The 27,149-nt window shown below is 40.5% G+C and overlaps 1 protein-coding gene across 1 annotated transcript in view; it reads right to left on the minus strand.

Moving 5' to 3' along the window:
* Positions 1–2,873: 2,873 nt before the first annotated feature.
* Positions 2,874–27,149, minus strand: part of brf1a (BRF1 RNA polymerase III transcription initiation factor subunit a) — a 62,945-nt gene continuing 38,669 nt past the window's right edge. The window contains exons 10-15 of the mRNA XM_036575320.1: positions 25,943–26,221; positions 11,127–11,188; positions 7,443–7,524; positions 6,838–6,893; positions 5,890–6,155; positions 2,874–2,913 (exon numbers count right to left, since the gene is read on the minus strand). Of these exons, the coding sequence (XP_036431213.1) occupies positions 2,874–2,913; positions 5,890–6,155; positions 6,838–6,893; positions 7,443–7,524; positions 11,127–11,188; positions 25,943–26,221 (785 nt within the window). The remainder of the gene's footprint in view (positions 2,914–5,889; positions 6,156–6,837; positions 6,894–7,442; positions 7,525–11,126; positions 11,189–25,942; positions 26,222–27,149) is intronic.

Genomic DNA, 27,149 nt, shown 5'->3' on the forward strand with positions numbered 1-27,149 from the left:
CAGTCTTAATGGGCCGAGTTTCAGTCACTATTTCATACGCCTCCCATTGCGTGACAGCAGAAACAGAACAGTATGCAAATGAGAGCAGCTTTATTGGGAATCCGTCTGTATTAAAATACAGTACCTGCCAGCACAAAGAGCAGAAAGGAAGCAACCAGATGTAAAGAGCTGACACCATCTGGCACCAGGCAGGACACAAATACGACGTGATGGCATCACAAATATGCTAATTAGCGCATGATGTCATCTAGAGACATTTAGCGACTTTTTTCAGGCTTTAGCTAATTTCCATTGAATGCAGCTGGCAACACTGACTGAACCTCCAAAACAGAAATGCTAAATTTAGCACAAACCTTTACACATTTCATCCCCACTGTCTACATATGAACACATTAAAAGAGAGACTGCATGGTCGCTCAGTCAGGAGACTGTATTAGATGTTAAAACTGTCTTTAATTTTGTAATTTTGCTCTCTATGCTAAGCTAGCTAGCTCGTTAACTGCTATGTTAGCTCCTCAGCTAGGCGCACATGCACTCCCACCATTACCGCCCTTTGCAATAACTCAGTGTGCAGCACTATATACAATAACTAAATAACTGTCTGCTATAATTATGTTTACTTTGCGTTTTTACTGTTCATGGTTAGCGAGTTAGCTAGCTTGCTAACTGCAATAAAATAGAGTATATATTTTCCACCGCCAGCCTTGGTCACGCCCATTTCGTGCCCGTGTCTAGTGCAACAGGAGCTTGAGGGGGGAACGTTGTGTTTATTCAATTTTTTACTGACTCTCGCTAGTAGATGGTTCTTTAAGGGTTCTTTAGTAAAGACAATGAACCATGATCAACCAAACAACCATTTGCATGTTTAAAGGGTTCTTTGCGTGGTAAAGTGGTTCTTCAGATTGACAGGAAAATGAACTGCGGATGGTTCTATATAGATATGTAGCACCAAACAGGGTTCTGCTATTGTTACAAGCTTGAAATCATAACTATATCAGAAGCTGTTTTGGTGCTATATAGAACCCTTTTGAAAAAGGTTCTACATAGAACCATATAAAACACATTCTCCATCAGTCTGAAGAACGATTTCACCATGCAAAGAATGCTTTAGGCATGCAAACGGTTCGTTGAGTGATCATGGTGTAATGACTAAATCCATGGTTCGGTTCAGACCTCGATTTTTGACTCACAGTCCAGTTCATTTTTTATCATCGTTCCTGAAGATTCGAGATTGTGTATGTTTGAATCGCGGTTTCGGTCTCGGTTTCAGAATCGTTTCACTCCTACTAGGCACAAAAGGAAAGAGAGACAATCATGGCAACTTCCCAATCAGTGGCTTATCTTTCACAGCAGGGGTGCCAGACTCACAGCGTGGGCTGGACGAAAGACAGGCTGGTCAGTTTCAGCATGGCTATACCTCTGGCTCAGTGGTCTGCACAACATTTGTGCACTGGGCACATCATCAACCTCATCTGATGGGCAGCAGCCTTTTTATCATTAACTTCTATCTTTAATTGCCTGTAGTTTAATCTGGAACAGGAGCTTTAAAGGCTACACAGGGACTACATAAGACATGCATAAGCAGCTTATGAACGTATTTAAGCTGAATATTTTATGAACATCTTATGTCATCATTCACAAAACATTAAATGATGCTTCTACACTAAGGTGATAGACATTTGTTCCATTTATAACACTGTTATAAAGCATCACTCCAAAGAAATCCAACTTGCTACAGTTACATTGCATGGAAACAGGCGTGTAGGTCTGTGATGGAAAATATTCTGGGTTCTGTTTTAGTATGAATCAACTAAATATCTGCTTATTTGTATAAAAATCAAATAGAATAAAATTGTCACTGTCCAAACGAAAACCTGTATCTCCATGAGAGTAGCTTAAAAGGAGAGGCCAAAAATGTTAATGTAAGTTAATGTAAGAAATTTTATTCGAAGCAATTTTGGAGCATTTCTATTGGTTCATTCATCATAACATTTTCACACATCAAGAGCAGCTGCTGAGCTCAGATTATGCAGAAAATTAAAAATCACAGTAGATGGAGATGCTTGTTTTTTTGACAGTGATGAAATAAAAGATGCCCAGAACATTTTACACTCTTAAAAATAAAGGAGCCAAAAGGGTTCTTTAGAGCGTTGCCATAGTACAGGGGTGCCAAGACTTTTGTGGCTTGAGATCTACTTTTTGTAATGGACAGGTCATTGTGATCTACCTTAAAAAAAAAGGTTGGCCTCATCCTTTTTAAAAGCTTTGAAACTTTTTTAATGCATTTCAGTGGCCTATATTAATATTCAGCTTTACAGGGTAAACGGCTGAAAAATCACACTAACCTAATTCAGATGATTTGCACTGAATGGTGTCAGCAGGTTTGTGTAGTCTAGACCACTTTTTTCTTCCTGAGTTCACTTTTAGCTGGGAATTTGTTGTAGTAGTTTCTGTGTATAGTTTGAAAATGCCTCTCGACATTCCCCCTCTTTGTAGTGTGATGGACACTTGGCAAATCAAGCAGATGCATTTGTAGTTTGACACTGTAAAATGAGTCCTCCTCCTGCTCTGCACAGAAGAGGTCAATTTTCGGTGTCTTTGTGCAGGTCTCACACTCATCGTCTGAAAGAGTCAGTCTTCAGTGGCCTTTATTTGTCCCACAACGGGGAAATTTCACCTCTGCATTTTAACCCATCCGTTACGTGAATCACCACATACACACTAGTGAACACGCACACTAGGGGGCAGTGAGCACACCTGTCCAGAGCAATAGGGGCAGCCCTATCCACGGCACCTGGGGAGCAGTTGGGGGTTAGGTGCCTTGCTCAACGGCACTTCAGTCACGTACTGTCAGCTCAGGGAACTGAATTTGGTCACAAGGCTGGGTCCCTAACCTCCAGCCCATGACTGCCCCTTGTGTACGTTACACAAGAAAAAGAGCAAAACTGTGCTAGACGAAACGATAAATGAAAACTTTCTAGATCGCTAGAGAGGCAAATTCACAGCACAGCTTTAGGCGGCGGTGGTGTAGCTATGGTAACAAGCAGTAAATTAAATAGACAGTGGCCACATTTCACTCAGTCAATCACGTTGACCTGCCCGCTGCCAGAAGCAGTAAGAAAGTGTTGAAATTTGATAGGCTGTTGGAATGAAGCACGATCCACCAATGTGCACTGTGCAATCGATTAGTCGATCATGAACAATGTATTGGGCACCCCTGCCATAGAAGAAACACTTTTGGTTCCCAAATGACCAAAGGATGGTCTAAATGGATGGTTCCTTAAAAGAACAATTGTCATATATGAGACGTGTGAGTGTTAAGAACCTTTAAATGTTTACAGAACCTAACATAAAGGTTCCATCTACTGAGCATCCATGCCACTTAGCAACCTTTAATTATAACGGTGCAGGGTTTGAAATCACTCACCGTCTCTTTCTTTTCCCTTTCCAGCACTTTAACAAAAGACTGATTTTTCTAGTTCTCTGTAAATCCCAGTCTGGTCCTTCTGCACTCGGCGCTGATGAGCGATTTGTATCTCGCAGGGCTTTTTTCTTCACGTCTTCTGTGAACGGCGAATCGTGATGCTTTCACCCCTCCACCCTCTGCAGACTGTCTGCAGTTTCTTTAGCTGTCTTCACAGCTCTAATGATTTTTCTGTCGTTACTTGCCGTGCTCTTCTTTGGATGACCTGGTCACTGCAAACTGTTTACCCCTCCAGTCGTTTCTTTTTTTTTTTTCATGATTTTGCGATACCCCGTTGCTCTTGAGACGTTTGCCTCAATCTAATCTTCAAACTGGCTTGGTTTTCCATCACTTTCAATACCCTAGTTTTCATCTTGGTTTGTGCTTCTACCTCAAAAACAAGACTCAAAAGACAAAGTACAGTAGCTAAGATCCTAAACATTTGCAGATCTTTTATAAAAGTCCACACATCTGTCCTAATATTTATGTTCAGTTAAAACTGCAGGACTGAAAAAAAATAATGCCATTGCTTTTTAACCTGCACGAAAACCTACTCGAAAATAAAAGCAGGTTTACTTTAGCCTCAAATTCTTCAGAAGTAAAAATTTCCTAAACGTAAGAAACACTGGATGAGCAGTGTCTACAAACTTTTGGACATATATGGCCAAATGTACTCAGATTTAAAGAGGTTTTAGCCTGACTTCATTAATATACACTCTAGGGTGTAGCACTGAGGAGATTCTGCAAATTAACATCCAGAAGCAATTTACTAACATGAACTACTAAAAAATTGTGTTTTTTAACCCTTTTGTGGTGTTGGGGTCTGTGGGACCCATTTTCAATGTGTATCAAAAGGAAAAATTATGCACTTTATTATTATTTCAACCTCAGATTTCTTGGCCTCATTTTCTGTGAAGAACATATAAAATAACCCATTTTCAGTGTCTTCACTCTGTTCACCCCCCACACCTTTATAGTACTTATGTGGTGTTGGGCTGAACCCGCTGGGAATAAAAGTGTGGAGGTGCTGTGTCCTTCACTCTGTTCTCCTCCTACATGGCCTGCTGTTAGTGTGTGTGTGAGGGTGGACAACATGGACAGGCTGCTGACTGGCTACAGCTGCTAAAGGAGAACCCTACGCTGGACACTTGTGATATTTTAAACATCTGGTATTTTTACATTAATTGTTGTGGCTGTATTGATTAAATAAACAGTAATGCGGTGGGTCCAGCAGACCACTGAGTAACACACACATCAACACCATAGAAGGGTTCATGCCAAAGATAAGGAGGCGTAATTATTGGTAAGAGACTACATTAGAACAACACTTTCAGGCTATCTTTATATCTTAAATGGTAAGTCATTTAGGCTATGTTTACATTAACAGGCTGAAGTGGCACAAATTCAATACTTTGCCCTAAAGTGACTCTGATGAGTTTTTTCAGAGCTGTTTGGACACACAAATCCCATTTCTGGCCATTTTTACTGTGCATGCGTCATCATTGAGCAATAATGTGGCAGCAGCACCAAATCTGAAGTTAGTGCCAGTACACGGTGGAAAAGACACATCTGACCCTTTTCCATTTTCATCTAACTCTAATAATGAGCAGCTGAGTTCAGAGCTGTTGTTTCACTGCGAAAGCCTGCTCTGCTGGTTAGTTTGTCTGCTGTTTGTATTGTATGTTATTCATTCACGTGACGTTACTAATTAGGATGCAAGCATGAGTCCCTTACCTACACGAAAGTGAACCATCAATGCTAGAGTGAACAGATCTGAGCAAAAAATTAGACTTGAGTAATGAGGCTTTTAAATGAACGGAGACAGCAAAGCCACAAACTAGAGTCAGGTGCGCTGCATGCTATGAACACTACTTTGAAAATCTGAACCCTCTCAGACATACTGCATGTTTTAACACATCCTCTACGGAGAATAAACTTAAATACATTTCTGCAAATTGTATTGCAAATTTTATTTATTTGCTGAGTTTAACATACTGGGAAAAAAAATAAAATATAAAAAGGTGCCGTAACCTTTGTAGAGGCCACATTTTATGTTTTTTTTCCCTCCAGTACTTTAAATTAAGCAAATCAACAACAATTGTGTATTAAAATGTGCAGAAGTGTGTTCTCAGTAGAGAAAGTGTTAACTTTTCACTTAGAAAATCAACAGAACGTGGAATTTGACCAGGGGTGCCCAACTGGTCAATAGGCTACTTTCTATATTAAACCTTTAAGCTATACAGCTACTTTTCAGTCAGTTAGCATTAGAAAATGCACATAACACTCACTCATAACTGTGGAGATCAAATGTTACCAAAAAATCTATAGTCAAAAGACCTGAAGCCTCAAAGGGCTTTTCTAAAAAAGCTTTTTTTAGTAGTGGACTTAATAACACCGTTATAAACACACTGGCGCTCCCTGCGTACCTCTTGCCAAAGTTGCTGGCAGGCACGGCCAGGCTGGGTGAGGGGTCGACGGGTTTGCGTGGGCGAGCGGTCAGCCTCTTGGAGCTTCCTTTGGCCGGAGACTCTCTGGGCTCGGCGGATGGGCTCTTCAGGGCAGACTTGTTTAGGTCCTTCAGGACGTCATAGTTAATCTTTGAGGAGATGCGCTTCTGCTCCAGCATCTTCTCGATGGCCTCGTCTGCCGTGTTGGCGTTGATCGGCTGCCGCTTCTGCACCGGTTTCCGTGCCTAGGAGAGAAAACAGGCGAGCAGACGGAAATGTGAAAATGTAAACACAGACACAAATACAGACACAAATACAGTCAGGCAGAACTGCATGAATTAAACGCTTCGCCAAACTATCCCTTCAGTTGAGGTAAAGGGGGAAACTGTGCCAGTTTGAGCTTTTGAAAAAGTGTTCCTCAAAGCAACACTATGTAGTGTTTCTGGAGGAAATATGTAATTGCACAACATGCAGAACACCACTTTGTAACTTCGGTTGTTCTTCAGACCCCAACAAGCGGACGAATCTGACTTTTGCGAGCGCGTTGAGAAAGTATTCAAAGAGAACTCGGTCAAAACTTGGTGCAGGACGTGTCGTTTGAGGATGTGAGTGAAATATCTACTACTGTCATCATATCTTCATCAGTATAATGTTGATTTAGCATTTAAGACCTAAATATCGGGCAAGACCTTCTTTTATTGATTGATTTTGATTGATTTACTGTCATTGCATGTTTATCTACAAGGAAAATCAGGTGCACCACCTGAAACAATGCTCAAGATATATATATATATATATATATATATATATATATAATATATATATATATATATATATATAACTTTCACGCATACAGCTCACACATACACTCTTAGCAACCAAATGCAACCTTCAAAGAATGTGAAAACAGAGAAAACTTTCACTCACTTTCTTTTCCTTGTAGATGCCGAGCTCCTTCTCCTTCGCTATTCGCTCCTCCTTTTCTACACATCAAACAAAGAAATAAATCAAAAACATCTTATTTCAGTAAACAGGACTGTGTAAAAGTTTAAGGCCAGCCAAGAAAAGTGTTTTGAAACTATTTATCCAGGCAGCAGGCTTTTACTCATAAAACACTGTATAGCATTAGAATAATAAAAAAAAATGTTAATTAAGTAAAAGTAACATGATTTTTTTTGGTTTTCAGTGAAGTCACTGATATAAACTGGTTAGAATAACACAGCCTGAACAGCCAGCATGAATTTGTTCAGTTTCATTAGCAGCTCCCTGATTTAATTTAATGAAGGATTAGGAAAACCAGGTACTGGATGGTAACTGTAAATACAGGACCTCTTGGAGGAGAGATTTGGAAATAATTAAACACAAACATCAAATCACAATGGACTATTTATTTGGATTTAGTGTAATGTTAGTGCTTGTCCCAGGAAAATAAGTGCTGCCCAGACAAATACTTTTACATATCCTTTTCTCAGGTGCCGTAGACTTTTGCATAATGCTGTATATCCACTTCCAAGCAAAGTTCAAATGTTTACCCTTCTGTTCTTTGAGGTAGTCTGCGTTCTCCAGCATCCACAGCTCTGTTTTAATCTCCACCTCCTTCTCGTTCAAGATGTACTGCAGGACAGAGGACAGTGGACACTCATAGACTGACTGAAAACATTTCAGCTCAAACTACACCTGAGAACAATCGCAGCATTCACTGAGCGCGTTTATATACACCTAATAATCTGATAACTGCAGAAAATCAGATTTTGACAGTAATCCGATCAACGAGTTTACACGCTCGAGTAATCAGATACTGGGGAAACTCTGGGTATACATGAGCCAGGCAGTAATCAGATTTCTGCTTTGCAACCAGCCAATAAACTCACAGAAGACGTGATGTAAACGTGATGTAAAACTCAAACTTCATTTTTTTAAACATCACAAACATTCAAACACAAACAAGATGAACATTTAAATCCTCCATTTCGTCAAGAATGTATTTGGTCTCGCGGCGACGCTGCTCGCTTATTTCCGGTGCTGCTGTCTGTTTCCCACATGCGCAGACTGAGAAATGCGAAAGAAATCAGAGTAAGAGTTTACATGCACTGAGAAATCTGATTACTGAGCTGAAATCCAGCTCTCTAATCAGATTTCCAGACCTTACTCCGATCTAAGAAACTGAAATGTGCTGTTTACATGACCATTTGAATAATCAGATAACTGCAGAAATCAGATTATGATCGGATTATTCAGTGCATGTAAATGCATTTAGTGTTTGCTTACTTTTTATTCTTTCTTGAGAAACACTGAAAGTGCTAATAACGCAGAGTCATGCATAATTGTGGTTATTCAAATATATGAAGATCTGAACTCCTTGTTAGCTTAATTGGACATTCTAATTAGATAAAAAATAAATATATTTTAAGTGAATTGAGCTGAATATGTAATCAGTGTCAATTCGAAAAGCTCCATCTTTTTGGTGATCCTCCCTTAAATGCATATGCACGAGGAAGAGAAGCACATTTATTATTATTGAGGATTTTTTCTGGGCACACAGCCCATAAACTGCACATTTAGGCCTTGTGTCAGTTTTGCACAAAACATGTGGGTAGAATGCATCTGAACTGCAGCTGAAACTGGTCTAACAGGTGCAGAACATCAGGCCCTCAGACTATTTGGAGGTTTAAATACTACTAAAAAAACCTGGGGGTAAATAATGACAGTCTACCCACCTGATCGTGCACGACATGCAGCCTGAAACATGCATTCAAAGTCAACCTGTTCTGAGCAGAGGTCAATCATTAAAGTCCGGTTGATTGGTCAGCGTATAAAGGCCCTCATTCAGGCCCACTTAAAACCGAAGACAGCCGACGGAGCAGCTGCTTAAGCCAAGCTTCACCTTTCATTCACCAGCACTGACAATCAGCCTGCTTTTGATGGAAATGGCAGGGTGTTCACTTATGCTAATAAGGCTAATCACTAACAAACGTGCGAATCAGGAAATACTGGCACACGTCGCTAAAGGCAGGTGGGCACGTGAGGAACGGGGAGCTTTTGCTCTTCACTCTTCAGCGTGGTGTGAACTCCACGGGGAAAAACGGGAAACAACCAGAGGGAAGTGACCTATCTGTGCTCCGCCCACAAATGCGCTCTTTTAGAGTTACTATGGAGAACTTGAGAAGCTGTAGCACAACACCTGTCAAAGTAACTATATTTGGTTCATTTCAACTGATGTTCATTTTGTATGTGTTACTGTAGCGGAGTGCAGCTTGCTGCCATCACCAGCTTTAGCTGTTTTAATGTTACTAGCTGGCTAACATCGCAGTCTACACCATTAGCTACTGTAAGTTACACCAACAGATCTGCCAACAACGAGTGCGTTTACATGCACTTAAGAATCCGACAGTTGCAGAAAATCAGATTTTCTTTTTTTTTGGGGATTTTTCCCCGATTTAGTCGTCTCCAATTCCACCCACTAGCTAAGACTCCCCCAGTCACACAATACTACCAATGCTAGGAGGGTAAAGGCTAACACAGGCTTCCTCCAAGACCTGTGAAGCGCCACCGCATCTTATCAAACTGCTGCTCACACAACGTCATTGGACAGCCTTACGCGCTCGGAGGAAAGCGCCGACCGCCAGATCTGTTACGTCAGCTAACAGACGCCTGGGGCCATCCTACCCACCCAGAGAGAGCGAGGCCAACTGTGCTCTCTTGGACTCCCAGCCACGGACGGCTGTAGCATCACCAGGGATTGAACTCGCGTTCTCCTGATGATAGGGTTAGACGGGTTAGACAGTTGCGCCACTCGGGAGCCCCAGAAAATCTGATTTTGTCAGTAATCTGATCAAGGCGTTTAGATGCACTTGAGTAATCAGATAACGTGAAAACTCTATATGAGTCAGATAGTAATTGGATTTCTGCTTTACAACCAGCCAATAAACTCACAGAAGAAGACGTGACTTAAATGTAATGTAAAAGTCCATGATGCCGCTTTAAAAAAAATAAAAATATGCGCCGCTTTACCTGAAAACATGAACATATGTCATCTAGAAGATGAAGAATATATAATCCTTCATTTCGTGTTCGGTTTCAGCATCACTCCAAAGTGTTTTGCTGTGTCTCGTGGCAAAGCTGCTCGCTTAATCTCGGTCTGTTTTCGCATAAGCGCAGACTGAGAAATCCGAAAGAAATCAGAGTAAGAGTTTACATACACTGAGAAATCTGATTACTGAGTTAAAATCCAGCTCTCTTTATTGGATTTCCTAATCAGATTTCTTGATCGGAGTTGGTGTTTACATGACCATTTGAATAATCAGATTCAGATGCAGAAATCCGATTGTGATCGGATTATTGAGGGCATGTAAACGCATTCAATATTTCCCCCATCACGTGCATACCAAATAAAATTAATTTCATATTAATAACACATTCTAAAAAACGCCTGTTTTTATATAATTTTGAGTCTTGTATTTCACAAAAAAGTTTGAGGACTAATTCTTTGTTCTTTCCTAGAAAAGATCTGAGCTTTTAAAGGAAAAACCTCTCTTCTCAGCAGCACCTACAATTCTTCAGTGATGTTTGTAACCTCCCTGAACTTTTTGTTGCACTTTATTCTATGTTTTTGTTTTTTTTACAGTTATTACCTTTATGGTCATTTTTTAGTTGTTCCTAGTGTCTTTTGTTTCCTAACAGAGTCTCCTATTAAAGCTGCATCAGCTGGCTATTATATCGGTTATAATGTGCTGTTAATTAGTGGCATTTTTTGGTCACAATATCGCGTCTGTTTATCTCAGTTTAAGAAATGTGAGCATTGAAAACAGACACATTGGATAATCCACAGCTGACAATCATATCAGTCAGTAAACCACTGTTTAACTAAACTATTAGTGTACAATACTAACATCTACAATATAAAAGTAAAAGCTGGCTGATATCATCAGTTTAGGGAATTTTTAGCCACTTACAATCAGTATTGGTCACAAAATTCAAAATTTCATTTGCTCTGTTCTTTAATTTTGTTATTTTATTTTATTTTACATATACTTTTACATAAACTCTGTATCTGAATACTGAGCACAATAAAGCAATTATTAACAGTGTCACATAAATACATAGCCCTGAAATGACCCGCAGTACACCTTGTCCATACATCTGGTCAACAATAAACAAAAATTCAGCATTTCAATGATAGAAAAAACTAATTTTCTGCAGGAGGATTTAAAACTCACCCGATCAATTTCATCATCATCAATCCCGTTCAGGTCCAGTTCACCATTTGCAGGTGTTACGTCTAAAATTCAAAAGGAAAGCAGCACTGTGAAATTGATTTTACGACATTTTAGGGCTTTTTAGGGCTGTTTTTTAAAACAGACACTAAAAAAATAAAGGTGTCAGAGATTTAGGTGCCACAGAAGAAGCACTTTCGGCTCCCTAGAGATCCTTTCAGTGGATGGTTCTTGTATGGCATGACTCCAAAGAACCCACATTTCTTTCTTTTTGTTCTCTTTTAAGAGCGTCCGAGTTACTGTGTGCCAGCGGCTCATTTCTGGGGTAAAGCATGTAAGCACTGAAACTAAAGGCTGACCCTCACTGTGAGGACATGAGTTCCTGAGTCTTCTGGGTCAAATAGCCATTAAATGGAGCAGCCTGGACAAGCTGATAACAGAAAAAATAACTCTCCAAGAGATGAAGACTGAGCAGACCTCATCACTAAAACAACACGCGTGCCTTCACAGCACATTTTCACCATCTCTGCTTAAAAAGGACCAAGAGACAATTAGAAAAGAGGAATACAACTACATTACGCATTTGGGGATGTCTCACTTTTTAAAAAGCACTTTTTAAAAGCAGAAATCTGTTTAGATGTTTGTTTTCTTTGCCAAAAAATGTAATACTTTCCAAATATTAATAATAACTGTTATTTTTACAGCTCTAAATGTGTTCAGGCTACAATGTTTGCTCGGAAAAAAAAAGATTCCAAATACTAAACATGTAACAAACAAATACTGGATTGCACATCATCATTTTCAGAACATAACTTTGTACTGTCGTTGTTAGTTTTCATAGTTTGTCCTTTGTGCACTTATGATAAGATAATCCTTTATTAGTCCCACAACGGGGAATTCACAGCGCTACAGCAGCAAAGGGACAGCAAGGCACTCAAGAAAAGAAGGAACAAGAAGAGAATTAAAAGTAAATGACCTTGATAATTACTTAACAAGGTTATAGTCTGTTACTTATTGCTGTATAGACAATGTATAACACTAGAGATAAAAATACAAGATAAAAAATATAAACTCTATCCTTCACATAAACACTATTCACAGAAATGAACAATATGAACTATTATAAATAAAAAAAATTTACACTGTAAGGATATTTTACCCAAACTGCACATGAAGTGTTGTTTATATTACACATGGGAATAGTGATGAATTAACAAATGAACATAATAAAAACAAAAGCAAAAAAATCTTTACACTCGACGTTTTTTACATGTATTGCACATGGAAATGTCAAAATTTTACGATAAACGGACCAACAGAAATGGTCCAAAATGACATACAATAAGACCTTCCACTAAAAGTTGAGAATTTTTGGTCCTTCTCCTGTAAAGTTAACATGATGCTAAATGGTGGGGTATAAACTTCCACTTTAAACTACTTGTTAGCTACATTAGCTGTGTAGCTCCAGTGCAAAACTAAAGAACCAAACTTCAGACACCAAACACATCCTGTCTGATCGACTCCATTCAGAGTAAGAGGGGGAAAAACTGTGTAAATCAGATTTCTGGCTGAACCATCAACCACCTCTAACGCTTGAGGATATTCTGAAATCAACCATCAGCAGCCGCTCAGTTCTCCAGCGAACTCAGGACGGAGTGGATATATTTAACACCAAAACACTGCAGCACCCCCGGCATCGTATCAAACGCGTCCTCTCAGCAAATTCCCTGCTACGACGGAAAACACAGTGTACTGACGCGCGTGTGCTGATTATCTGCAGGGTTTGAAGGCCACTGCTGCCTGCCAAGGTTACTGCAGCACGACTAGTGAGCTATAGGAGGTGCCTGCAGGGTTTTTCCTGCTTTTCCTCCCCTTTCCCCTCCATCGCTCTCCTCTCTTTACTTCCTCCCAGCCTCTCCTCCTCTTCTTTCGTCTTTAAACCCCCCACCAAACCCCCCTTTAAAAAAGGCCTGGGGTTTTCTGGCAATGCTTCACAGGTTCTCCATGCTCTGCAAAACCCAGAACCACTCCCCACTTCTCCTATCTGTATCCATCTCTCTCCCTCAAACACACAGAGGACTGTTTTTATACAGTGTGGTCATACAGACTGTATGTCTCATAAGGATTATATGTACTGTTGCTGTTGGCACTAAACCCCGTATCTCTACCTAAAGCTCGAAAAAGCATCCATAACTCTGACTACAAGCTGAGGTAGAGAGGTTTTGAATACAAAAGTCTCAGGCAGCCAAGAAAATAGTTTAAAACTATTCTATTATCTGGACAGTAAGAACACTATATAACAGAATAAATACAGAGAAACAAATACAGTAAGAGGTAAGAAGAACGTGCTGTTTTCAGTGAAGTTCTGAATATGTTTGGATGTATGGATTTGTGAAATTCTATATATATATATACACACACACACACACACACACACACTAATATGTTATATAATGTCCTACACATTTGTCAGGATTTGTATTGGATTTCTGATGCTATATAAAAACAAACACACACACACACACACACACACACACACACAGTGATATGGAGACAAGGAAGGCCCCCCACCTGCCTAAGAGCACAAGAGATCCCCCAACTCTCCACCCACACACATGCTTCCCAAACACACACACACACACACACACACACACACACACACACCCCACTCCAAGACTAAAAACTGTTTTTACACACTAATTCTAATTACAGTGCAACCCCCCAACAAGTCTATCCTGAGTGGAAATATACACACACAGGCACACACACACAGTACTGATCACAACACACGCACACACAAACACACACACACACACTCTACTGATCATTGATCACAACAGACATACTCACTCACTTTACTGATCCACACACATGCAACTGATCATAACACACACACATACACTCTACTGATCACAACACACGTGTGAGTGTGTGTGTGTGTGTGTTGTGATCAATGTGTGTGTGTGTGTGTGTGTGAGTGTGTTGTGATCAGTTGTGTGTGTGTGTGTGTTGTGATCAGTTGTGTGTGTGTGAGAGTGTGTGTGTTGAGATCAGTATGTGTGTGTGTTGTGATCAGTGTGTGTGTGTGTGTGTGTAATGTGATCAGTTGTTTGTGTGTGTGTGTATGTGTGTTGTGGTCAGTGTGTGTGTGTGTGTGCATGTGTGTGTCTGTGTGTGTGTTGAGATCAGTATGTGTGTGTGTTGTGATCAGTGTGTGTGTGTGTGTGTGTGTAACGTGATCAGTTGTTTGTGTGTGTGTGTATGTGTGTTGTGGTCAGTGTGTGTGTGTGTGCATGTGTGTGTCTGTGTGTGTGTTGTGATCAGTATGTGTGTGTGTTGTGATCAGTAGTTTGTGTGTGTGTGTGTGTGTGTGTGTGTGTGTGTGTGTGTTTGTGTGTGTGTGTATTAGTTACTGAAAAAAAAGACACAGAAAAAGACACAGAAAAAGATAAGCAGATAAAAAAGAAACAGAAACCACAACAGAGGGAACAATAGCAGGTGCTGGAGCAGATTAAAGAGAGCCGGAGAGAGAGGGGCAGTAACCATAGTGATCTCAGCCCACCTGGCCCTTATTCACTTCACTGCTACTAAAAGAAAGGGGGAGGGGAAGAAGAAAGAAGAGAGAAGAGAAGAAACGTTGAAGTTTGAAATTAGAGAGGACAGAGGAAACACTACAGACAGCAACTGAACACACACCTGTCAGGACCACCTTTCATTCTGACTACAAACACACTGTCCCCCCAATTCAGCTCAACTAAGGAAACCCTATTGGAATGACAAATAACACAACAGGGGAGCTGGAGCTCCACTTCACTGCTGCTTCTGTTGGTTTGCTGCTGGTTGATTCATCCGTAGTTCTCCTTCAAGTGTCTGTCCAGCGCAGACTGCTGAATGTTTCGCTTTAAAAGACATTTAAGCTGTATTTTAACGAGAGCACTACAATCACAGATTCTATCGCAACAACACAGGAAAACTGGGCTAAAAATTTGTGCAGTTAATTGCATAATTAAATATGCTGATGTTGATAATAACATATTTGAAATCTCTAATTCTATTGAGTGTTTTTACGGGGAAAAACACATACATGTCCAGACATGTACAGTGGCGCCACCATAGCCTGTTTATGAGGAGGCTGGCCGCTTCCTATTTCCCCCGTTATTTCAAAAACATGACTGCAAAACACCAGACGGCACCCGGGGCCGAGTCCTCAATGAAACGGGGTGAAGGGAGCTAAACAGCTAAAAACGAAAAGTTAAAACAGTTCTAATCACTCGCTCAGAACTTTCCTTTAATTTTAGAAGGCAGAAGGATGTATTTCACTAAAAAGAAAACTTTTTTTTATTATAGAAAACGGCAGGAAAAGCAGAAGGCTGCCATTACTGCTACTGAGTGCTGACTGGATGGTGAGCGGAGCTGCTCATTGGCTGTTCGCACTCACTGAAGTCATGAACGTACATGAGGCGCCGTTTTAAACTCCTATAACTCGAGTTTAAAAGCTCTTAAAAATATAACAGCGGTGTTAAAATGTTTTATGCTGCTCTTTGTTCAGGAAATGAATGAATTCCTTTACATTAAAAATGTTTAAGCATTTAGAAACTATGATTTTGCTCAAATGCTCCATCTTATCCCACTCATTTTGGACTCGCTCGGAAGTGCCCTCTAGTGTTTGAGAAATCCAGAAGACATTACAGAGTGGAAATTCTCCTCTCTACAAGTTCTCTGGCACCACCACTAGACTTAATGCAGCGTTATGCGAAAATTGGTATATTGTGCTCGTGGGCTCTCCCGACAGTTGTGGAGTGTTTTTCACTTTTACACCACTGTTGTAAATATAAATCACGCTCTGAGCCCCCAGCATGGATGGCTGTACAAGCGCATTTGTTGACGAGCTAAAGGATACAGAATCTGACTCCCCTTCGCATGCATACATATTACACCGGCATATAAATGCTACAAATTACACTCGTCATTTTGGTTGTTTCTATGCATAAATAACTGAAATCACAAGTGTAATCTGTAGCATTCATATGCCTGCATGATGTGTACACATGAAGGGGAATCAGATTCTGCCAGGCAGTCAGAATTCAGCACAAAACCGGCAAAGACACCATCAGAAGAGAAAGAACCAAGCTGACTTACAAGGTAGCAACAATAACAATACAGGATTTTATTACAGTGAGTTCAAACGTTCAAGGCTCATTTGATTGACAAAGTGTGACCAAACGTTTTTGGCATGACATGAATATATTTTATATCTTTGCATGCTAGCCTGAAACAGGACTGAGGTTAGATGACTTCTGGCATCCGGAAAAGCTATAAAACTCCGGAGATGATACCAATAAGGTTACGGCTTAGTACGGCGCAGTCTTTCATAAATAACACTGGCAAGGAATTACACTCTGCTGTCGGAGCTTCACTGTTTTCCCGTTAGCCGTGAGACTGCCCTGCATACTTATCTCTTTTATCTCTTGCCAAAAAGTAAAAGCCAGTCTGAGATTTACTCTTGTCCGGTCTCTTTTTCTTTTCCTCGCTTCCTCCGGCTTGTTTAATCTCTTCGCAGCCTCTGCCATGACGTCCATACTGGGAAAAACAAGCTAGCTTCTTTTTATAGCAAGCTGAAGAGCCATAGCTGTGTGTGTGTGACATGGTGCCGTAAATCATTACGCAGTTCTTGCGAGAGCTCTCATGGTGCTCCTCCAAGGTTACATAGCGCTATAGCAGGTGTTTTGGCCCTGATGTGGCAATGACAGAGACACCGTTCTCCCTATTATTATTATTAAGTCAGTGTACCATCAGAATAATTCTGTTTGCTGTTATTTTGACATCACATGATGTTTCTTTAAGGTTTGGGCCAATTGGAAGAGCGGAGAGGAGCAAGTAGAGGACTCCCAGAATGCCTCTCTGCAGCCTGTATTTAGTTAAATTTAAAGTGTTCGATGTTGTTTTAAAGTTGTGATGTGGGAACATTTTGGTTTGGGTGAATCGTCTCCTTTTTAGCTAATTAGTGTGCTGGTCGTGTTACGTTTGCCTTTTGATGACTTGGCCTCATTCCAGCCCATGAGTTTACGTCCCCTCTCTGCTCGCTGTTTCAATATAGACCATTTTCCTGAGAAAACAGCAGAGTCTGGGTCTTCTGCACTGACGCTACAATACTTTTAACAATCTTTCTCTTTCCACCCACAGTTAGTGTGTGCGTGTGCTGTGGTGTCACCTCGAGTTTCATGGAGAACTCACTGTGATCTGAAAGGGCTGTTCTCTTTATCCATGGCGCCAACGACACATACTATAGATCTAAAAGTTTGCAGGAGACGAAAGAAGTGCAGGTTTATTTTCTCCTCCTGGTCAGATTACTCCAGCCAGATGGAGAGAAGAACACGCTGACCTCATACAGACCAAACAGATACAGAGAGTTTTACACAAACTCGCACACAAAGACAGAATAAACACAGCCTAGAGTCACACAGAGTCTACTGCAGCTGAGGGGGGGATAGAGAAAGCAAGCAAGCAAAAGAAAGTAAGGAAAGAAAGAGAGAAAGTAAGAGAGAAAGAACGAAATAAAGAAAGAGACTGAAGGAGAGAGGAAGAGAGTAAAGAAAGAAAAGATGAACAAAGACAGAGAAGCAGAAATAGAGATAGAGAGAGGAACAAAGGAAAGAATATAGAGATAAAGAGAGAGATGACAGGGAGGATGAGATAGATAAAGAGAGACAGGAAAAAGAAAAAAGAAAGGATAAGAGATAGAGAGGACGAAGGATAAGAGAGGAAAGAAATAAGAAAGAAATGGTGATCAGGAGAGCGAGAAAGAGGAAAGAAGGTATGAGAGAAAGAGCAAAAGAGAGAGAGTAAGAGAGAAAAAGAGAGAGAGAGATAGATTCTCCAAGGTGTGAAGAGCAGACGGGCCGATTAAAACGTGACCTGCTCTGACCCCTGTGACCCCCCAAAGGGAACCCTCACCCACACACACACCTGCTACTGCTGCTGCCTATACTGCCCAGAGCAGAGCGAGCGAGCGAGCGAGCGAGCGCGAGAGACAGAGAGAGAGCGAGAGAGAGAGAGAGAGAGAGAGAGAGAGAGAGTCCAGAGGGATGGAGAAGCGTGTATTTTCACAATGTGCTGCACATCTTCAGCAGGCAGCCTGGAGGAGGAGGAGAGTCCTGCTATAAAACACAGGGAGAACAATGAGGTAGAGGAGGAAGAGTGGCAGAAATGGGTCATTTAAACGAGACAAAGAGCAAAAGAGTGTTTAAATCAGGACTAAAGGCCCAACTCAGCAGGACGGACGCAGCGTTCCAGTTTAGAGCGACAGTTCAGCCAAAAATCTAATTTACCCAGTTTTCCTCCCTCCTTATTCCAACTGTACACAATCAGACAAGACGTCTGTCCAAAGTGTGTACAAACACATCCCTCTTCACACACACACACACACACACATCATAAAATCTTGACACATCATAAAGAGCCTTTCAAAATTCATCAAAAGATTAAAAATGACAAAAAATGGACATACCAGGTTTTGTCCCGTCAGCGACAATTTATATACGTTTTTAACTTTGTTTAAAATGTCACAATTTAACAAATGTGCTATCTGTGGGTTTTTGTAAACATCTGCAGAGGTAATAATGTCAATAACACACAAAGTCAGAGCTGCAGCCCATCTGGACTTTAAAACAACAAACATCTGCTCACAGTCCTGACTCACAATACAGACAATAACTGTCATCCCCTTTCTCTCTCTCTCTCTCTCTCTCTCTCTCTCTCTAACTGTCCCTCTCCCCCTCCTCTAGTTTTCGGACAGATGGACAGACTTTTATTAGGGTCACTGACCCACCCCAAACTCTACAGCCACCAATCACACACACACCCCTTCTCTCTGGTCATGATCACAGAAGGATTGCCACACCCCCAAAAACTATTCATATGAAACGCAATAGACTGCAAAGGATGCTGCAGTGAGAGAGAGAGAGAGAGAGAGAGAGAGAGAGAGAGAGAGAGATGCCATCATTCCCTTCTTCCGCTCTCTTTCTCTGGTTGATCAGTTGGGGGGTGGCAGAAAAAGAGAGAGAGAGAGAGAGAGAGAGAGACAGAGAGAGAGACACACACACACCATCTGCATACACACACACACACGCACGCACAGAAGGAGCTTCACAGACTTTTAACACTCCGACTGAGCAGCTGTTTGACTTTAAATAGGATGAGAGAGAAAGACAGAGGAAAGAGAGACAAAGGAAAGTGCAGTCATGCTGGGATAAACCCAATCCATGAAAACAGTAAATAAAAGGGAAAATTCCAGTTATTTCTGACTCGCAGCTCATTGAGACGGCTGGAGAAATTGTGTTAAAAGTGCATTTTCAATCCACACCACATCTGTAATTAGAAGATATTTTATTACGTCTTCAATTTGTTGAAGTTTTTGTTGTGTGAGAGAACATCCATTACATATTGGTCACTGTCTGACATCAAAACAACCTCAAAAGCCAGAAGTACAGATTCAAACTCGACTCTGTACAGAATGTAAAGGCAAAAGTAACTCATCGTATTAAATAAATAACTTCATAATTAATAATACAAATGCATGGAATCAACTTCCATGAGAAATCCACACGTTTAATGAAAATAAGAAATAATTGTCATATTTTGGCTGCAAATCTTGAATATAAACTGAATATAAAATAACTATTACACAACCACATGGTCAGTTTATGTGGTCAAGCAATCGTATATAACATCAAATTAATGTAAATGAGCAAACGTGAATAATTACTAGAGACTATTAAGGATGACCACTTGTTTTCAGGTTTGAGGACAGTAAAAAGCACCGGGGCATTTTTAACAGGCAGTTCTCTTCTGGAAAAAATGAAAGTGTCCTAAAATATAATGAGCTCCACCTGTGGCTCACGGTCAGCTCTCAGTAAAGGTCAAACCCGTCTGACACTTTTACTCTCTAAGACGCAGCCCAGACGCCACCAGAGCCCAAATTTAACACGTTCGTCTGATCTGACGGTGCCGGACCTTAAATATCACACAGGGTCCACCCAAAGCCGCCTACACAAGGGGTCAAACGCCTTCCACCCAATACACACATTCAGCACCAGCACTCATTACGTCCTGTGCTCTCTTCCGTCTGACCAACCTGGCCCTATTTTACAAAAATCAACATATTAACGTTTACACCTCGCTATTCTACTCAGTAAGCAGAGTAAAGTCGGCATAGAGCCCTATGTGTCAAACACAAGATCAGGCCCACCACACAATCCTATAGGGCCTGCAAAAGTATTTTAATTTTCTATTAATATTAGTCCGTTTCATGATGCGCTGCACTACAGTCCCCAGCATGCACTTCAACCTAATGTGCGCTCTGACTTTCCTACCCCAACAGCAGTCTATGGGACAGTAGTTACCTCAGTTCTATACAACATATCTACATAGTTCCACACCAGTCATATCACAAACCACACCAGCTGCATTCCAGCTGCAGTTCAACCCATATAAACCCTTAACGTCAGCTCAGCAGCTCAGAAACTGAGCCCAAGTCTTAATGACTTAATGCAGCAAAGAAAGGATGCCAGGTGTCTATTTCACGCAGATATGTAGGTTTGAAAGACTGAGCTCCTGGGGACGTTTACATTTTGAATATTTCACATGTCCATGTAATATTTCAAGATCTATTACCAGTGTCTGTGTTTTACTGTTGAGGTTTCTGCATATCGTCGTTGGTGGAAGAAAACCTCATATCTCCAAAATGGTAAAGGAAAAAACCTACTTCACTTCAATGGAACCAGACTTCTTTCCCCCCAGGTCATTTTGGGCCGTTTCTTACGGTCCATTCTTCGTGAAATTTACACACGATGTAATGGGACACAGGCACTTTCAAAATATGTCTGAAAAAAGGCAAAAAAATGGAGATGCAAGGTTTTCTACTGACAGCAGCGATATTTTGAATAAACAATGACCAGTTTGGGTTACAGAACAACATTAATTAAAAATGAAATAAAAGCTTTTTTTCTCTGGCCCAAAGATTTGTTGAGATTTTGTAATATGGCCCGTTCACTGGTTTGACACCCCTGGCATAAAGGGACTTTGGTAGGAAATGTCAACTTTTTCCGTCTCCATTTAATTGGCCTGCTTATTGGGGAAGCGATTGTGATTGTGTGCGTGTGTGTGTGGCGAGAATCTGCAGAGGCGGAGTGTTTGAAATGACTGACGGCTTTGTGTCTGGCTGTGACGGGGCCAGTAACACCTCTCTGTGTGAGTGGGGGCTCCTTGACTGCGTTTGTTCGTTAGTGCGGCAGTGTACACTTTGCTTACGTCACAGCTGGTATGGAAACGTAGGTAACGGTGCATTTTCATGAGTATAAGTGCAAGTAAATGAGCACAGTATCGGGCCAAAACCTGCTACCAGCATTGATATTGATGAATCCCTACTTTCCATAGTATCGACTGAATTACTTACCGTGAGTAAATAAGCATGATTGGCTGTCAAGACAATGTTCCATGTACATCAGTGAGTCTTTATTAGTCTACAATCCATCGTGGTAAATAACCCACTTCCACCACCTGGCACTCATTTCTGGTTGAAGCGACGCCCACTTTCGGTTTGTAATACAAACCAAGTCCAGGTTTCAGTATTGGTATCAAAACACAATATCAATATTCAGACCTGCATCTGTTGCTATTAAATAATCGATAAATATATGAATACATTTGGAAATACTGTAGATTTTTCAATTTTGGCAAAAGTTCCACTGATGAGACATGCAGTCAGGTTTCATACTATAAAGAAGAACCTCTGATGTCATGGGAAGCGTCCACTTCTGTGGATTTAGTGATTTTATGAGCCTTTGTAGACTTTACAGACAGAACAAAATCAGCGTAATCATAGTTAAAATAAAACACACACAATGCATTAAATTTAACCTTTAACAAGTTACAAAACAAATTCTTTCGATGAAGACGATAAACAACAAAACCAGCAACTAATCCTGCCCCAGACACGGACGCTACAACACTTATATTATTTATAACTTCCTAAAAGTTTCTGGTGTTGATTTGAGCTTCAGAAACATATTTGACAATTCACAGTTGACAAGTGACAGTTATATCAGTCATATCAAAGCTACTGGAGTCTGTTTCAAGTCAACATGAATGGGAAATCATAATGCATTCTCCTTCCGTACCATGAGAGAAACATGGCATCAGGGAGGGTCTCTGAGTTTTGAATACAGCCAAGCAGCTCTGTGGTCAGAAACTGACCACTGATGAAGGGTTAGAGGGAGGCAAACGCAAACTGTGCTTCAACAGATGGACAACTGTGCACCAGCAAGGTGGAGCTACACGGGATAAAGTGGCCTGCGCGTGTCTTTAAAGGGCCATATCATGGAAAATCAAATTTCCCTTGCGTTTCTGAAACAAAGGTTTTGAAATATGCCATTCACTTCATAGTTCATACAGTCAATACATGAAAACAAAGCTGCAAAAACAACCAGTTTTGAAATCTGTGTTTTTGTCATGTCACAAAAACCAACATATTGACTCACATTCACTGATTCAGCCTATAAAAGTTTAGCCCCGCAAATTCAGGCTATAAGGACTCAGTCTGGAATGCTTTTCAAATGAGGCGCAATACAGGGCAGCCAATCAGAAGAGAGGTAATTTACATAAAAAAGTAACAAAAAACAGCCTGTTTATTTCTAAGATATTAACAGAGGTTTAAAAATGAATGAAAAAAATGAATTATGACCCTTTTTAGTATATAAACCCACACAAACGTCCCATGTGGATCTCAAGGTACAAAAATCAACCGCAAGAAAAAAATGAAGAAAAAAAATTTTTCCACAAATTAAATCTTATTGAAATGCTCAAATCAAAGAACGCTGCCATCTGTCCTGCTGTGGTCAGCCAACAAGAAGGCAACAAGTTTCAATCGAAGGTGCTCAAGTTACAAAAATGTAAATCTTTCCTCAGATGCAAACATCTGTCCGCTTTCACAGAGGATCTCCAGTGGGCTCTGCTCCGGCTGACCGACTGATGGATGATCATTGCTTTTGTAATCAGGCTGCTACAAGAGCCTGAAAGCACAGAGGGTCCCGCCCACAAGACCGAGCTTTTAACAAGAGTAATGAGTTTTCTTTAGACCGCCACTGCCCACACTAAACACACACTGCACGTGCATTCATGCAGACACTCACTCAGTGGGCGGATGAAAGAGAAGGCGCTAATGACAAGGTGCTGCGTCCACTTACTGCTTCAAAGAGCACAGGGGGGCCCCTGGGCCGGCACAAGACACCACGGTCAGAACGACCAATTGAAAAACCTGACAGCCTTCAGGCTCGGCCAATCAGCAGCCGGACAATCAGCCAGCCCCGCCTCCGCGGCAGTTCCTGCCAGAACACAGCACGAACTTATACCATCACACGTGTGGACTCAAAGAAGCATGAAGGCTGGATTAAGGATGCATTAGGGGAGTTAAATGTAGTTGTTTTCCTGTGTGAATTATGTTAAAAACAGCTTTTTTTTTCCTTTTTGTCTTTTAAAGCACTAGCGCACCAACTGCAGAAAGAAAACATCAGGTGAGCTCAATAAAAGAAAAAAAAAAATAATGTAAAATGAATTTGTAACCCTTTAGATAGGGTCTGTATGTGGATCCACATTCTCACAAACACAGAACTTACACAGTTTCATAGTAGTTACTGAATAATTCATAGTAATTTTTTGGATAATTCAGAGTTCCTGAACAATTCTAAATCGATACTAAACAATTACTTAGTTACTGAACAATTTCGTAAATTATGGTTAGGGCAAATTTTAAATGTTAATTATCGTTCCAGTAAATTATGGGCTGTTTCATAGCCATGTGTTGAAGCAAACAAACAAAAAAAAATCTGTGATTAAACACATTTTCATCAATACAAATACAACCGCAACTCTAATAACTTTCCAGAGCTGCCATTTTATTATGCTAGACCTGCATACAGCCTGTGGAAAAGGAACATACTTGTATGGGTTTTTAATTTTACTCTAACTGGTTTAGGAACATTATGTTGGGGTTGGAATGTTATGAGAATGGAAATGTTAAAATAGGGGTCCCTTTCTGAGCCCTAACAAACTGGGCCTGATTAAGATCATTTGGTGCCCCTTAGAGCCACCGATCCCCACAAACTCTCTGATGATAACCTAAGACCTTGTGGCGAATAGGTCTTAGGATGGTTTCACTGAAGTTCAGCTGGTTTTAAACTGAAGTGGAGTTAACTCCTCAATATGTTTAAATATTTATAGTATAATATAAAACAGTAACTGCTAAATAATTCATAGCAGTTTTCAGAAAATTCTTATTCGAAGTTACCGAACAATACAAAATTGACACTAATACATTTGCAATAGTTACTGAATAGTTTGCAGTCGATCTTGAATATTTCACTGTACTTCTTGAATAATTCATAGTAGATACTGAATAATTCTTAGGAATTTTTTAATGATTTGTAGTAGACACTGAAAAATTCATAGCAGTAACTAAATTATAAGTCTTAATATTACAGTATTAACTCAATAATAACTGCGCTGTTTAAAGGGTTAAATAGAAAAAACAGGAGTAGTATACTTATATTTACATTTACAGAAATAATGAAACATAATACATGAAACAACAATAATGATAATATTGTATTATAATTATTATGTGTACTGTTTTTAATCCCATTCCCCAATAATCTATTACACCAGCGTCCAGTCCGCTAACTGTGCTGTTGTAGAAGCAGACACTGAATCTATACTACCATATCAGTCTGGAACATGTTACCCCCAACATGAGTGCTGAGCATTTGTCAAATATTCAAATCAATGAGAAATGTTCAAATTTGAGTGGCGGACTGTAAAAATGCCCGCAGAACCCGATGAGCGCCAGTGGTCCAGCTTACATGTTCATTTAATCATTCTTAACTGCAAAGCACCTCACAGACCCAGCTTCTCACTCACTCTCATTTAGCAGGTTGAAAGTTCTCCACTAGTGGGAGCTATCAGCACTCCAGCAACTTTTCTGTGCATCACTGAAAGGGAGGAAACTGGATCCCACACCAGCAGCATCTCCCGTATGCAGGTAATTACATATGCATCAAATAAAAAGCTGTAAACACACCCTACATAAGAACGGAGATGGTTGTTTGATGCAACAACTGTTTACCGATAGGAGATGGGTTTTTTTATTCATATGCAAAAAGACTGCATTAATGATACTGTGTGACCTTGTTTTTTCCTTCTGCTCCTCTTTTAACTCCCACCCTTTTGTTCCTTTGCTCCAGGGCCTAAACAGAAATGGTGGAGTGATTTCTCTCACTGTGTCCTTTCTCCTCTACAGAATGTGATTAAAGTGTGAGTGTGTGGTCAGAGGGGCTGGATGAGAGCTGAACAGTAACATGATCTGAGGAGTGAATGTGACAGTTTGATTAAAAGTCACATTTAAAGTTTTCCACCCAACCCCAAACACAGTCGATCAGCCGAGACATGTTGGGTGTTTGAAGTTTGCCTCTTTAGTTTTGCACTGAAGCAACGAGGCTAATGCAGCTAACAAGTAATGGACACTTATACCCCACCAATTAGCGCAGGGCATGTCCAAATCTTCACATATCTGCCTGCAATGTGACGTTGTTAAGCAACATCAAACAGACTTGCTTGTGTGGTTTATGATCTGCTACTACCATTCTCAGCTTACAATAGACTTTTCCCATTTTAAGGACACATCTGAAGTAAAGGGAAAACTGCATCAATTAGATTTTTCTCCAAAATATCGCTTTAAGTCTAAAAATGGCGAATGCAAATTCACTCACCGTCCTCATTCTCATTCTCCTTCTCCTCCCCGACACACTTATCAATGGACTCAGAGAGGCCGAGGCTGGCCGCAGTGGGCAGCGGCCCCAGCAGGACCTCCAGGGATGGCCGTTTGAGTGGAGTGCCTCGATCTTTCTCTCGCTCCTCCTCTTCCTCACTGTCCTGTCTGTCGCTACAGAGGCTTTTATTCATGTGAGTCGCCACTGCTTGCAACTCTTCATCTTCAAACTCCTCATCAATATCAGTGCAGATGGACGACGCCAAGGAGACGGCATCATCTGGGGGTCAGGAAAAAATATAAGGGCATAAAGGAATAACTGGGTAAATATATATATATATATATATATATCATCCCCCACCCCGTATGTACTTGTCCAGACAAGACAAATATAGCCATTTTATCTACTATGCAAAACAAGCAGTGAACCTACACGTCTTATTTTGTATGTAACGCTGACGATGGTAAAATAGTGATAAATCCTAATAGTAATCCTAGTAATAAATTCCTTCGGGACTATTTTGCCTCACACCACCCTGCATGTACCTCTCCGCCACAAACAGATCGTTAAAAAATACATTTTAGGGCAAAACCTTCCATGAAAACTGGTGTAAAACAATGAGTGCGTTTACATGCACAATAATCCGATAACTAGAGAAAATCAGTAATCTGATCAACGCGTTTACATGCACTTGAGTAATCAGATAACGGGGAAACTCTGGGTCTACATGAGTCAGACAGTAATCAGATTTCTGCTTTACAACCAGCCAATAAACTCACAGAAGAAGACGTGACTCACAGAAGAAGACGTCTGGTTTCAGCGCCGCTCAAGTGTTTTGCTGCGTCTCACGACGATGCTGCTCGCTCATTTCCGGTACCGCCGTCTGTTCTAATAATTCAATTCTGACTGAAAATTTCTCTAGAACTGAACATTTCACACCAAACCACTCTGAATGACTTTGTTTACATCTTAAAGACTGAACTATGCAGAAATTTTGAGAAATCAGTGGAATTTATTTCAACTATGTTAAGCTGTTTATCTCTAACAGACTTGCTTATGTGGTTCATGTTATCTAGAATACTTAATTTCTATCTAAATTTCTAATCTCAATATGTATGTAAACTTTATAGATAACAGTAGGCGTCTACATCAAATAACCCCTTTAAAGAGACAAAAAGTGAACATTTCATCTTATGGGAAATGCATG

Source organism: Colossoma macropomum, unplaced genomic scaffold (genome assembly GCF_904425465.1).
Source record: "Colossoma macropomum unplaced genomic scaffold, Colossoma_macropomum, whole genome shotgun sequence".
NCBI classification, from domain to species: Eukaryota; Metazoa; Chordata; class Actinopteri; order Characiformes; family Serrasalmidae; genus Colossoma; species Colossoma macropomum.